Here is a 15,004-nt window from a genome sequence, read left to right as displayed (position 1 = left end):
TGGAATTACAGGCACGCACCACCTCGCCCAGCTAATTTTTGTATTTTTTTAGTAGAGATGGGGTTTTACCATGTCAGCCAGGATGGTCTCGATCTCCTGATCTTGTGATCTACCTGCCTCAGCCTCCTAAAGTGGTGAGATTACAGGCATGAGCCACCATACCCAGCCAATTGTTAATTTTTAAAAGCTCAATTGATCAATCTTTCCTTTTATGATTAGTACCTTTTACCTCTTGTATTCTATTTAAGAATTCTTTGCCTTTCCCAAAGCTATGAAAATGCGCTGTTTTATTCTGGAGATTGATTGTTTTAGATTTTATATACAGATCAAATGTAAAGTCTCTAATTTTATATATGTTACAAAGTGAGGTTCATTTTTTCCCTGTATAACTGCCAGAGCCTCTACTCTGGCCTTGAATTGAATATTCAAGGTCCTAAGCTTTTCTTTTAGCTTTGGAAGCTCTCCAATATATCCATAAAAGTCATGCCACCCCACGATCTCTGTAAAAACCATGGTTGTTATTGTAATCAACTGCAGCTACTCCACTGGACTGCAAGTTTTACCCTTCCACAGATACTCCATCCCACGCTCTCCACAGAGATAATCTAGTAATTGTGAAGCCCTTGCTTGCTATGGTTTGCCAGGCATAAGAGGTCATCTGTTCATTCATTAAGTATACAGGTAACTCAGTCCCAGAATCCCACCTCTATATTCTATGTCCTATGGACATTTTTGGTAAAAACACTATATCCTGCCGTTTTGGACCAGACAGGAAACATAATTCCTCTCTGGTCTTTTAACTGAAGAACCCTTATAAGGATACTATTTGCAGAGGGTGGACATGGTTAAAGGGCGCAACAGTGATATTAAAATATCCAGAGACTAGTAATGGGAGAAAGATGTTACAGTCTCTTTGCTTAAAGGGATAAGATAGGTAGATGACATATAGATAGATGGCATTACTAAAGGCCAGTCAAAGCTGGAATGGAATAGGGACCACCCTTTAAGAGGTGTAGTCTAGGAAGCTCACAGCCACCACAGAAACACACCACCAACGCAAGAAGAAGGAGGGTGAAAACTACTTTAATTTCTGTCTCCTTCCCCTTTCTTAACTCCTGCTGCTGCATTTCATTTGCCAAACCCAATCAGGAGTCAACTGGAAATAGCACAAAGATTGCAGTTCATAGGAATCAGTCTTCCATTGCACCAAACAGGAAGGAGAAAGTCTGAGAGTGGAGCTGGAGGAATGGCCAAATAGAGAATAAACAGCACATATTGTGAAACAAAATCAAAATAGACCTAGCAAGGTAATGTTGGAAACAGTAAAAACAATCAACACCTAAGAAAATTTGTCAATAAAAATTATACATATAAACTATAGAAACATATCCAGATGTAGAATGAACAAGTGGAAAGAATCTAAAATAATAAATACAGATGCTAACGATTCAGAAACTACAAATGTAGGAATTTCCAGTGATGATCAGAAATGGTGGCTGTATGTTTCTCTCTTTTATCTACAGTTCCTGGCACAGTATAGCCCTCTGATAGAAATGGATGGATGGATGGATGAATAAATACAAAAAAATTGAAAGAGCAAAGGAAACCAAAATCAATAATGACATTAATTTTTTGAGCAAAAAGCGAAACAAACTAATACTAAAAGCGAAAACACTCTTCTGAATTATTTGAAATGAAAAATGTAAATCAATTTTAAAGAACAAAAATCAAGCCAGCCTTGGATTCTTCTGCTGCAGCAATGCCTCTCACATTTTCTAATATAGAACTTCCAAAAAAAATTAGTTTCACCTAAGAATTTGTAACCAACTCAACTCATTATTCATATTCATTCTCTAAAAGAAAACGTGCAATTCTTCTACAACAAATTATGGTGATTTCTCGTGACACTGGCTTTACTGATAAACATATGTCCTATTGCTTTGTTTTCTTCTCTGCACTCACAATAACTTTGTTTCTATGCCAAATTATAAAGTAATATTTTTGAAAGCACTTTAAGCAGCAGTAAAACTCAACATGTATTGCATCAATGATCCAGGAAACTCAATTAAAGTGATGACAGTATAAATGACTGAGACAAAGTACGTGCATGGGTAGGCAATTGACCACTATGGTTTGAGTGCCCTCTGGCTGACAATGATTGTAAGACACACCAATTATAGGACATGTCTCAATTACCAAGCTGTTAAAATGTGAAACAAGCATCTCTTGCCATGTTTATCCACAAAATATGGCATATTGAACCTTAGCAATTACATCAGCAAAGTTTGCTACTGAAAAGCTCACAGGAGCATAAGAAAAAACCTTGACTACACGTGATTCAGAAGAAATAATCATGACTATTATAGACACAAAAAACAAAAACACATTGAGAGTCTCTCAGAACTGCATGATAAAATAATCAAGAATTTAAAAGGTTAGGAGAATAACAAAAAGTTAAAACCAAGAAAGCCAAAATTTTGCCATCCCTAAAAGGCAGTCCAAAATACTATCTCTTTATCTGAGTTTAACTTTACGTGGAGTTAGGACATTTTTTGGAATCCTTTATTGTGATCATTTGTGGAATTTTTTAAAATGTGCATGCTGGTGGTCATCTGTAGTCCCAGCTACTCAGGAGTCTGAGACAGGAGAATCACTTGAGCCTGGGAAGCGGAGGTTACGGTGAGCCGAGATCATGCCACTGCACTCCAGCATGGGTGACAGAGTGAAACTCTGTCTCAAAAAAACAAAAAACAAACAACAACAAGAAAAAAACATGTGTACATTACAAGTTTTAAAAAGCAAAAGAAGGCTGGATGTGATGGCTCATGCTTGAATTCCAGAACCTTGGGAGGCCAAGGTGGGAGCATCGCTTGAGCCCAGGAGTTCAAGACCAACAGGGCAACATAGCAAGACTCAGTCTCTACACACACACACACACACACACACACACACACACACACACACACACACACACATTTAAGTTTGCATATGTGTATTAAAGCAAAGGAAACAGAATAACCTTAAAAACAGACATAAAAAAAGAAAAAAGAAGACAAACCTGAAAATGTACAAAGCACAAAATAGAATAACCAAAAGTAGAGCTGGTCTACAGTTATCACCATAAATGTTATGGATTCACTTATTCAGCAGCATTTATTCAGTACCTCATATAGGCCAGGTGCTGTTTCAGCCACTAAGGGTACAGCATTCTCTTTTCCTGTGGAATTTACACACTTGTCAGAAGAGACTAATAATTAACAAGTAAATCAAAATAGGCTGTATATAAGATAAATGCTACACAGGAAAAAAATAATAATAAGGTAAGGTGAATAGGAAGTGCCAGGTGAAGGGTGTGCTGTGTGGCTGTAGTGTAGCATGTATTGTGGCCAGGGTGAGCGACCCTGAAGCAGATGAGGGAATGAGCAGGTATCTGAGGGTAACCTACATTTCTCCGTTAAAGACAGGGTCTCGTTTTGGATTTTAAAATCTTGAAATATGTTGCCAGGAGTAAAAAACTTAAAGCTTAAGTAGAGAGAAAAAAATATAATTAAAGATTCAAACAAGTATGCCAAACATGCTGGGAGAGAAAATAGAGGCAGTAATGTTAATATTCACACAGAGCAAGTGTTTTAGGCTGAAAGTATTCAATAAACAAAGTTCTTTCTGTGATAAAATATGAATAGTAAAAATATATTGTTATTGAATCAATGCCCTAAAATAATATATCTTGTAGATATAAAAAACTGAATTATAAGGAACATGAGAAGAAATCAACTGACGTGCCAAAGTAGAATACATTTGAAATTGACTGTGTTCAGTCTTTATACATAAAGATCAAGATAAAAGTATAAGGGAACATTCCATGTAGCAGAATTAAGACATTGTGTTGAAATACATGGCACATGTAGTATACTATAGCTAAATTATGTTTCCTAGGGATGACTCATTGATGATGAGACCATAAAGGTAAGCTGAACCCAGTTTTCCATTTGAGTCAAGCTTAAGAATTTCATCATGCTACTAAGAGACTATTAACATAATCACATTTGTATTTTAGAAAGATCATATAGGGGAATATACTGGAAAATGTGAGATTTTAGGCCAAGTGGTATGTTGATAAGAGGCTATTGTAAAAGTTTACGTGTGATGATGAGGATCTGGATTAGGAGAGTGGCCACAAATATGGAGAAAACAATGGCAAATTATGAATGAAAGTGGTGGGAGTTTGCGAAGGATTGGCTGTAAAATAGACGGAAGTGGGTATAGTCAAGAGTTATGCATAGGGCAACTGGATGAGTAATGACACAATGAACATCATCCACAGAACATAGTATCCAAGGGACTTCCATTTCCAGTTGCGGCATCACTTTACTGCTGAGAATAATTTATCTAACAAAATACTTAGATAAACTGTTTTGTAAATTGATAACCTGAGGCCGAGCATGGGGGCTCATACCTGTAACCTCAGTACTTTGAGAGGCCAAGATGGACGGATCATGAGGTCAAGAGTTCGAGACCAGCCTGACCAAAATGGTGAAACCTTGTTTCTACTAAAAGTACAAAAGTTAGCTGGGCATGGTGGTGCGCATCTGTAATCCCAGCTACTCAGGAGGCTGAGGCAGGAGAATCATTCGAACCCGGGAGGTAGAGGTTGCAGTGAGCTGAGATTGTACCTCTGCACTCCAGCCTGGGCGACAGAACAAGACTCCATCTCAAATAAATAGATAGATAGATAGATGGATGGATGGATGGATGGATGGATGGATAGATAGATAGATAGATAACCTGAAAAGCTGATAGAAACAACCAGGCCAAAATCTAAGGGAAAACAAAAACTTAGTTTGGCTCTGTGTCCCCAGCCAAATCTCACCCTGAATTGTAGCTTCCATCATCCCCATGTGTTGTGGGAGGGACCTGGGGGGAGGTAATTTAATCATGGGGGCAGGTCTTTCCCATGCTGTTCTGGTGGTAGTGAATAAGTCTCACAAGATCTGATGGTTTTGTAAAGCGAGTTCCCCTGCATAAGCTCTCTTGCCTGCTACCATGTGAGTTGTGACTTTGCTCCTCCCCAGCCATGTGAAACTGTGAGTCAATTAAATCTCTTTCCTTTATAAATGACCCAGTCTCAGGTACATCTTTATTAGCAGCATAAGAACAGGCTAAATACACTTGGAGAGGTAAATAGGGCACACAGTGCCAAAGTCGTTTTGACCTGAAGAGATTCACAAATTCCTGCAAACTTACTCTTTGAATTTGGTACATGGCCCTGAGTCTACCCAGGTAGTGAGAATGATAGATGGTGTGCCCCACCATACACCAGAACCCCTAAGGGCTCTACCCTTAGGATAACGATGAATCAGAGGTAAATCCATACACCCTCACAGACATCCCCAAGGAATACAACAAAGTCATCTTGTTGTTAAGTGGGTAGGAAAAGAAAAAGAGAGAAAAAAACCTGTCTGAGAGGTTATGGCTATTGGAAGGCTTCTATGAGATTTGCAGCCCTGCTTTGCATTGTCTGGGATTATAGGTGCCTACCACCACACCCAGCTAATCTTTGTATTTTTAGTAGAGACGAGGTTTCACCATGTTGGCCACGCTGGTCTCAAACTCCTGACTGCAGGTGATCTGCCTGCCTCAACCTCCCAAAGCATTGGGATTCCAGGCCTGAGCCACCACCCCTGGCCATTCATGATTTTTTAAACAAACACTTATTAAAGCAAGAACAGAAGGTAACTTTTTGATTAAGAGTATCTGGGGGGAAAGAAGCTATAACAAATATCCAATCAGATTTTACAATAACACACCAAAAGCTTTTGCTCTGGCATCTACCACTACCTCTATTCATCATTGTATTGCAGGGCTGAATTAGCCTAGACAGGCAAGAACAATGTATTAAAAGTATAAGGTTGGAGAGGAAGGAAGATAGCTGTTTCTGTAACAGATTATCTAATTGTGGACCTAGACAACCTCAGGCTGGTATAGCTGGAGCAGAGTAAGCATCGCAGAAAGTCATAGACGATAAGTCAGAGAGGGACTGGAATTCAGACCACGGTGGCCTTTGGAGGGCATTGCAAGGACTTTGACTCTTACTGAGAAAGAGGTTGAAGCCATGGAGAGTTTTGATGAGGGGAGTGGATGAAGCAACTTAACATTTTAAAAGTGTTACTTTGGATGCTTTTTTGCGAATAGACTGAAGGGAGCTATGGGCAGAATCACAGAGACCAATTGGGAGACACAAGAGAGATGACAGTGGCTTGTACAGGGTGATAGTGGTGACAGAGGTGTGAAGTGGATGGGGTCTACGTATATTATGAGACTAGAGGCAATAGGATTGCCGATGGATTAAATACAGGGTGTGAGAGAAAGAGGAATTAAGAATGGCACCGAGGTTTTTGGGGCTGAGCAGCAGCAATAATGCAGCTGCCATTAATGAAAGTGAGGAAGGCTGGGGCTGGAGGAGGTTTGCATGAGGATCAGGAGCTCAGTCTGGAATGAGTTCACTTTGAGAGGCCCAACCAACATCAAATGAAGCTGTTGGAAGGCAGTCAGCCTATGTAAGTCTAGACTTCAGGGAACAGCACTAGACAGTAGACTTAAATTTGGGAATTATCTACCTAAAGATGGATTTAAAATCCTAAAACTGAGTGAGATCTTCAAAGATAGTGAGAGAAGAAATCTAAAAGCTGAGTCCTGGGACACTCCAATGTGTAGAAAAAACTAGGAGAACCTGAGCCAACTGGGTGGGTTTGGGTGGGGTGCAGTGTGCAGAAATTAGCCTTCTTCATCCTGAGCCATGATCTTTCACTCTAGCTCCTTCCAAGGGAGGGGACCCTGTCTCAGGACCAGTGTCTGCTTGGCTAAGTGAATGCTGCTGCACCATCTGACTACTGACAGTGCCTCTCAACGTGGTGCCCAAAGGATGAGAGAACCACAGGATGTCCAGTTTGGCTCAGCATATTAACCTTAGTATTACTTAGTGACACAGTGTCTACTGATGATTCCCCTTGCCTTCCTAAGGGCTGTTTTCTCACTGCCTTTTACTTCTTCAGGAATCTGATTTGCTGGTAATAGGAAGAGAAACCAATATTACAGAGACCTAACCCTTCTCCTCTAGATCTCTTAATTAAACATCCTTCTGTTTGTTTCTTCACCTACTTCAGTGAACAGGTTCTGTAATGATGTGGAGTCTGGAGAAGACTTCCCAGGGACTTAACAACTAACATTCATTTTCCTAATTCAGGCATCTCAGGGCCCTACTTCCACCTCTTAGTGTAAATGAAGATGTCTTTACAAGGTATGGTATTAACATTTTTCGGCTTCTATTATATCGGTATCAAGACACTTCTCTCTATTTCCTAATAGGAGTAGGAAGATACGCTGCAGCTGGAAGTGTTAATGATAGAATTTTCACTTTATGCTATGACCACTTGGGGTTCCTACATAAGCTGACTCCGGGTCACTTTGAAGCTAGTGGACCACCTGCAGCCTTTGGACATTTGAGAAGTCTTTTTGGACAGGTCAGTATATAATGCATTGAAACAATTTGCCTTATTTTAAGAATAGATGCCACATTCAATACACAGAATAATGGGAAAGTATTTTCATTGGGACAAATTCATTAATGCAGTTTGCTCTATTTAATGAAAGGAAAAACCTCTATGTGCCACCAACATCTCCAAATCTTCTACCAAGTCCCATGTGGGGCTATATAGCTTCAGTTCCACCTAGAATATCTTCATGCAAATATCTGCACAGCAGAATACCACTAGACATTCTAAGCTAGAACCGTTACTCCCAGCCCAGGCCAAGGTAGGGTTGATTCTCTACCTCCTAAGGTTGACCCTGAAGAAACATGGGTTGTGAGGCCAGGTGCCATGGCGCATGCCTGTAATCCTAGCACTGTGGGAGGCCGAGGTGGGTAGATTGCCTGAGCCCAGGAGTTGGAGACTAGCCTGGGCAATGAGGTGAAACCCCATCTCTGCAAAAGAATACAAAAATTAGCCTGGTATGGTGGCATTCATCTGTAGTCCCAGCTTCTCAGGAGGCTGAGGCAAGAGGATCCCTTGAACCTGGGAAGTTGAGGCTGAAGTGAGCTGTGATCATGCCACTGAACTCCAGCCTGGGCAACAGAGTAAGACCCTGCCTCAAAAAAAAAAAAAAAAAAAGAACATGAGCTGTGGTCTACCTTTCTTCTTTCCTATTAACCCTGCCACCTGGTTTCTTCTTTTTCTAGTGACAACATAAAAAGGAGTTCTCTTCTTTACAGATGACACTTAATACAGGCTTTTATAATATTTAATGTGTAATATGCTACTTGTGAAAATAGCTCATCCTCAGGCACCAGTTATAAAAATGAACACTCTCAAGCCATCAGAAAATTATAAAATATTTTTGACTAGGGTTAGTAAAACCTGCCCGTTGACTTAAAGGAAATGGAACAAAGGATGAATCTGGTTTTAAAAGATCATTCCAATTACCAGGCCAAAACTGCAGTTAAGAGGATGGTGCGTTAGCTTCCCCTGTCTGAGACACGCATAGAGAACGAGGGTTGGAACTTCCATGGCAGAGTTAAGATACCACCATGTGACTCCCTGTGTCTTTGCTCAAGTCTGGGGTGTGGATTCAACATTTATACAAAGTGAATGATGTGAGCAAGAGGATAGAATTAACCGAAAAAAAAAAGCATTTACCTCAATTTTTCACCAATTTCACAATTTGTAGGAAGTATCTTATTTCCCTTATGTGAAAGTTTAGATTATTAAAAAAAAAAAAAAACCCTACAAGAATTTGTAGACTCAGGCCAAGTTTGAGGAAGCCACAGTCAACAATGTCACTCCCCTCTCCACAAACAAACTATGCATGCATTCTCTCTGGATAAAATAATCACTAGCTCTTATTACAGTGTTGGAGCTCTTAATTTTTATAACAACTATTTATTCCTATTTCACTTATGAGGAAAGTGAGGCACAGGGAGGCTGGTTAGTTACTGGGATTAGACATCTATCCCAGGGAACTGGCCTCACCGGGGCCTGTGCTCTCAGCCGCCCTGCTGCCTTCCACTGGGCTTGCATACACTTTCCCTAGGATACGCTTGCTACTCCCAGACTACAATGTCATACAGAAAAGTTTTAGCCATTTCAGTGATTTTCAAGAGTCCTCAAACCATTTGGTTCAGTCCCACATTTATTTTCCTGGCATCTATTTCCCATTTCTCCTCAGTGCATTCCCAAAATTCAGTAACTAGGAAAAAAGGCATGACAGAAGATGAGTCTTGGAGGCATTATGGGATGGATGTGTCCCCAGCCAGTCTGCATGATCTACCACCCACACCTTGTCTCGTAGCAACAAAGTCAACTCCAACATCCCCTTTCGGGATGGTCCCTACCTCTTTTCTCTCCCCTAAAGGTTCCCCAGGCAGGACAGGGTCAGGATTGGAGAAAGGTGTGTTGAAAAGAAAGCCCTGTAGATCAGAAATCTGGGCCAGAAGTGCCTGGGTAGACTGCAGGAGGAGGTCTGTGAGTCAGGAAAGGAGAATGGCATATGCTGCCAGTTTGGAGACTCAGAAAGCAGCTGTCCAGAGTCTCTAGCACGAGATCGGGAACAGTAAGTGAGGACAGGGATTTCACAGGCCTTTTCCTAAATAAAACTCCAAATAAGAACCCAGTTCTAAAATCTGCATCTCCAGGCTCCTCACACACACACACAATGTGAGTCAAGTTTCCATGTACCCTTTTGCTCCAACCATCCACGAAGAGCACAGGAATCTTACACCAAATCTTATTCATCAGAACTTCCATTCCTCCTTAACAGGAAAATACCTCTTCCCTTGCACATACATGAATATTCCAACAGAACATGTTGATGTATTTCCTCAATTGATAAGTAAACTAGTATTGTTTTAATGTGAACTGGAAATAAATCTGTGATTTGGGTTTTGTCACAATTGAAGTATAAAGTAGTTTAAATATAGTATTCTCTTTTCTCCGGTTCTAGCCTCCAGATATGGGCTTTGAGACTGCACTTGCCCCACAGCACACCACCTTAGATGAAATTATCTTTTTCGCGTATGTACCTGAGAACGAACCCCAGGAAACGATCTACAGCAAGAAGTTCACCAATATACACTATGGAAAAGTGATCCACTCCGGGTAGTGATTTGCATATATTTAGATAGCATATTGGTTTCTAGAATCTACTTTTTAAATTTTTTTGAGATAGAGTCTTGCTCTGTCATCCAGGCTGGAGTACAGTAGAGGGATGACAGCTCACTGCAGCCTCAACCTCCCAGGCTTAAGCAATCCTCTGGCCTCAGCCTCCAGATTAGCTGGCACTACAGGCACACACCACCATGCCTGGCTAAGTTTTGTGCTTTTTTGTAGAGATGGGGTTTCACCATGTTTCCCAGGCTGGTCTCGAACTCCTGGACTCAAGGGATTCACCACCTCAGCTTCCCAAACTGCTCAGCTTACAGCTATGAGCCACCACACCTGGCCAATAGAATCTAAATTTTTGAATCTACTTTTTGGAATAATTTTATTGGCCAAATAGACTAAGTCTTTTTTGGTAGCCCACAAGGCCAAATACATTTATAGCTTCCAAGATGTCTTGCATGATGCCCCAGTTTTAGAAACCTAGGACCATTTATATCAGCACCATCAGGCCAAGCTATAGAAATGTATGTCTCTTGAGTATCAGAAATATTCTGGACTACACTGGATACTCCCTGTCCACAGAGTTTACTCACATGACAACTCTCGTACGTCCTGGAGACCAACACATCTAATGTAGTGGAGGCTATCTTTTATGAAATATTGCATGGCACAATATACAGAATTCTCAGAAATGCTTACTTATAACATCTCAGTAAGACTCAATAACCCTTAAAGCTACCTTTAAGGTCTAATAACTCCTATTCGGAATATAAATTCTGGCTGGGTGCCACGGCTCATGCCTGTAATCCCAGCACTTTGGAGGCCGAGGCCAGCAGATCCGTTGAGGCCAGGAGTTGGAGAGCAGCCTGGCCAACATGGCAAAATCCCATCTCTACAAAAAATAAAAAACATTAGCCAGGTGTGGTGGCTCACATCTGTAATCCCAGCTACTGGGAAGGCTGAGGCACAATAATTGCTTGAACCCAGGAGCCTGAGGTTGTAGTGAGCCAAGATTGTACCACTGCGCTCCAGCCTGGTTGACAGAATGAGACTCTGTCTCAAAAAAAAAAAAAAAAAAAAAAAAAGAATATGAATTCTATAAGCCCCAAATCTACCAACGAAAAAAGAAATAATTTCAACAATTTCAGATTACCAGAAACTCACTGCTATGGTCTAAATATCCATTTTCCCCAAAAATTCACATGTGGAAATCCTAACCCTCAAGGTGGTAGGTGACTAGGTCATGAAGACTCTGCCCTCATGAATGAATTAGTGCCCTATAAAAGAGACCCCAGAGAGCTAGCTAGGCCCTTCCACCACTGGAAGGACTGAAGGACAGCCAGCTAGGCCCTTCCACCATCGAAGGACACACATAGAAGACACCATCTATAAACCAGAAAGTGGACCCTCACCAGATACCAACTCTGCTGGCACCTTGGTCTCAGACTTTTCAGCCTCTAGAGCTGTGAGAATAAATTTCTGCTGTTTATAGACGACCTAGTTTATGGTATTTTGTTCTATCAGCCCAAATAGACTAAGATACTCACCTTGTCTCAAAGTGGTGGACTCTATTCTTGTACCAGGTTGGAATCTGTATATTATAGGTGTTTGGGGCTGTCAATACATATCTTGTCCCACAGCTAACAATACCTTGCACCCTGAGGCAGCTCACTCCGAAGTGGAGGGGAATGTGGGAATCAGACCTAATATAATAAATGTCAGCAGTATTTTTTTCTCATGAGGATTGTATAAATTTGTCTCTAACAAAAGTATCAGTGATCTCTAGGATTATTTTTTGCACTAGGTGGATCTTGTATGTGTGATATTCCAGATCAGTTAGTTTGTGTTTATGTAGGTGTTTTTCTATAGAAAACCTACAGAATCACTTTTCAATCTTTTAATATTAATATGATTAATATTATCCCAATGTTAATATTAATTTCTTATGTTCTAATTATTTTTAAAAGCATATGCTCATTTTCTTAAGGATCAGGATATTTAAAAACCAGAAGAGCACAATCTATAGTAAGATTCAGTAACTTTGCTCTGTTTGCACAGAAACTAGGGAATGGGCAGCTTCAAGGCAGGAAATATGAGCAAAGCAAGGGTCAGAGACCTGGAGAGCAAGTGGAACTTCAACTGGGCAGGTGAAGAATTTGGGAGCCCAGTGTTCTCAAGCCTGCAGGAGGCCAAAGGCAGTTATTCAGGTAGTCAGGGTGAAAGGCAGAGTGAGCCATTCCCTTACTCCACCAATCACCATTTAACACTGATGACCAGTAAGGCACTGTGGTGGGTGCTGCAACAGAGTGGTGAGCATGACATTCAAGCACCTCATTCCATGACCTTATATTCTAGCTCAGAAGGAGACAAGTATGTGATTACAGTTGACTAAGTCTGCGAAAGGGGCATATACAGCATTTAGAGATTATTTTCCTGGGGCTGGAGCCCTTGTTTGGAGAATCCTAGGTTTCTCCTGGAATAACACTCAACTTCCTTACTGGAACTCAAAAAGCCCCACTGACCTGGCTCCACTCTCTCGAGTGACCTCTCTGTTTTGTTCACTGCAGTGAAGTCACTCTGGTTTAACTTTGGTTTCTGTAACACATCCTGCTCCTTTTGGCCTGGAGGCCTTTGAGCATGCTGTTCCTCTTAGCCTGGAACCTTCCCCCAACTACCACTGTCTTCCTTCACTCTTGTTCTTCTGGTCTTTTCTTAAGCCTCAGAGTTTGGGTGAAAGAAGAGAGGTGAGGTAAAGGGGCAAGAAGTCCTCCTGTTGGAGACCTCCAGAGTCTTTGGCATGGGCAATGCCACTCTTGCAGCTAGTGACAACTACTCCCACCCAGTCAGGCCCTGGAATTCTATCACGGGGTTGGGGTCCTGTCGCCCTTTCAGCAGTCCTTCTGGGCAGCATTTTTTTTCTTTCCTGCCTCCCCTCCACCGCACACGACCCTTGTTTCCCAGAGATAAGCATTGTCTTGGATTTTATGTTAACATCTTTTAAAGTTTTGCTTTAGAGCTTTAACAGTAGTTTTGCAAAATGTTTGACTTGCCTTTTTCAACATTATGCTTTTGAAATTACTCCATATTGATATGTGATCTGTAATTCAATCACCTAAATATGCTACAATTTATGTAGCTATTCTCCTATATTGTCTTGGAATCATGTTAAATTCTTTCCTTCCTCCCTCCCGTCCTCTCTCCCGTCCTCCTTCCCATCCTCCCTCCCTTCCTTCCTTCGTTTCTTCCTTCCTTCCTTTCTTCCTTCCTTCCTTCTTTCCTTCCTTCTTTCCTCTCTCTTTCTTTTTTTCTTTCCTTTCTTTCAACAGGGTCTCCCTCTGTCACCCAGGCTGGAATGCAGTGGTGCAATCATGACTCACTGCAGCTTTGACCTCCCTGGCTCAAGTGATCCTTCCACCTCAGCCTCCTGAGTATCTGGGACTACAGGCACACACATGCCACCATGCCCACCTAGTTTTTGTCATTTTTTTTTTCTTTTTTTTTTTTTGTAGAGATGGGATTTTGCCATGTTGTCCAAGCTGATCTTGAACTCCTGGGCTTAAGTCATCTTCCCACCTTGGCTGCCCAAAGTGCTAAGATTACAGGTGTGAGCCACCCCACCCAGCTTCTCAGTTTTACCTATGTAGAATTGATGTGTCTAGTGTAAACTGGGAATCCAGTTTTTCTTTTTTTTTTTAACCTGGGTAAGGTATTGTCAATACAAGCCCCTCCTTTCCCCCACTGATCTGCAGCACTGCCCTGTGATATATCCTAGTCCCGTATATGCATTGGTCTGTTCCTGTCCTCTCTTCTATTTCACTGGTGCATTTGTCTTCTCTGTGACACACTGACTAAATGACTCTAATTACGAAACTTGTATGAATAACCCCCTCCCCCTGCCTTTTCTTGGCTTTTGGTCTTCCATTTATATCTTAGACTCAGCTTGTTGAGTTCCATTAAGAAAAATAAAAACCCCAAAACCTGGTAATAGAAATTACCTTTTGCAACCAAATTCTGCCTTATGTCACTGTTAGATAGATCTTGAGTGGGAATTTCATGCTCTTCCCCTGGCAGTAAGAGAATTCTTAGTTCTCTTAGAATTTTAGGACCAAGACAGATTCCTGATTCTTCCTAAGGGGTAGAAGTTATTATTTTCATCCTTTCCTCCTCTGTGACATGTCTTTCCCTGGGCCCTGTGGGTGAGTGTACCTTTACTTCTTCCCTGGGAGTAGGTAAAAGCTTTTGCTTTATAGGGGAAAAGGGTGAGAGAAGGAGGGAGGACTTCTGTGCCAGAACCCTCCTGATGCCCCCCTAACCCTCAGCCACTGATCAACTCTTTTGAGGCCTGTGTGCAAAAGCATCTAACACCCAGCCTCCTGTGGTTTAAGGCTTTTACTTCCTGTGAAAGAAGGTTCAGGGAAGTAGATGATGTTTCAGGCCTGTTTCCTCCCAACCTCTGATCCCCACAAACTACCTGCACCTCCAGTGGCGGCTGTCTCTGGTATATTGCTCTGCCTCAGTCTTTGCCTCATGCCTTCAAGGGAAGCCTGTGGGGTTTGCAAGCGAGTGCAGATTGCCATTTGTCAGGCACCCAAGCAATTCCAGACTCACATACTAGCACATAGCTGGCCTTTGGCCCTTTTCTTTTCTTTTTTCTTTTTAGAGATGGGGTTTCACCATGTTGGCCAGGATGGTCTGGATCTCTTGACCTCGTGATCCGCCCACCTCGGCCTCCCAAAGTGCTGGGATTACAGGCGTGAGCCACCGCGCCCGCCTTTGGCCCTTTTCTACAACTTCAGCTAACTCTTACTTACTTGTGTTGTGGCTAGCACTGTTTTTCCTTCCCATGCTCT

General features: G+C 41.6%; 1 protein-coding gene across 3 annotated transcripts in view; it reads left to right on the top strand.

Annotated features, from left to right (window-relative positions):
- CATSPERB (cation channel sperm associated auxiliary subunit beta) overlaps positions 1-15,004 on the top strand; it is a 191,023-nt gene that overhangs the window by 117,975 nt on the left and 58,044 nt on the right. For all 3 annotated transcript variants that reach the window (XM_064375157.1, XM_064375158.1, XM_064375159.1), the window contains exons 17-18: positions 7,366-7,520; positions 9,997-10,151. In XM_064375157.1, coding sequence (XP_064231227.1) covers positions 7,366-7,520; positions 9,997-10,151 — 310 coding nt within the window. The remainder of the gene's footprint in view (positions 1-7,365; positions 7,521-9,996; positions 10,152-15,004) is intronic.

The sequence above is a fragment of the Aotus nancymaae genome, unplaced genomic scaffold, assembly GCF_030222135.1.
Source record: "Aotus nancymaae isolate 86718 unplaced genomic scaffold, 86718_ANA_hifiasm-v0.15.2.pri h1tg000011l, whole genome shotgun sequence".
Taxonomy (NCBI): Eukaryota; Metazoa; Chordata; class Mammalia; order Primates; family Aotidae; genus Aotus; species Aotus nancymaae.
This window is presented reverse-complemented; position numbering and strand designations above follow the sequence as displayed.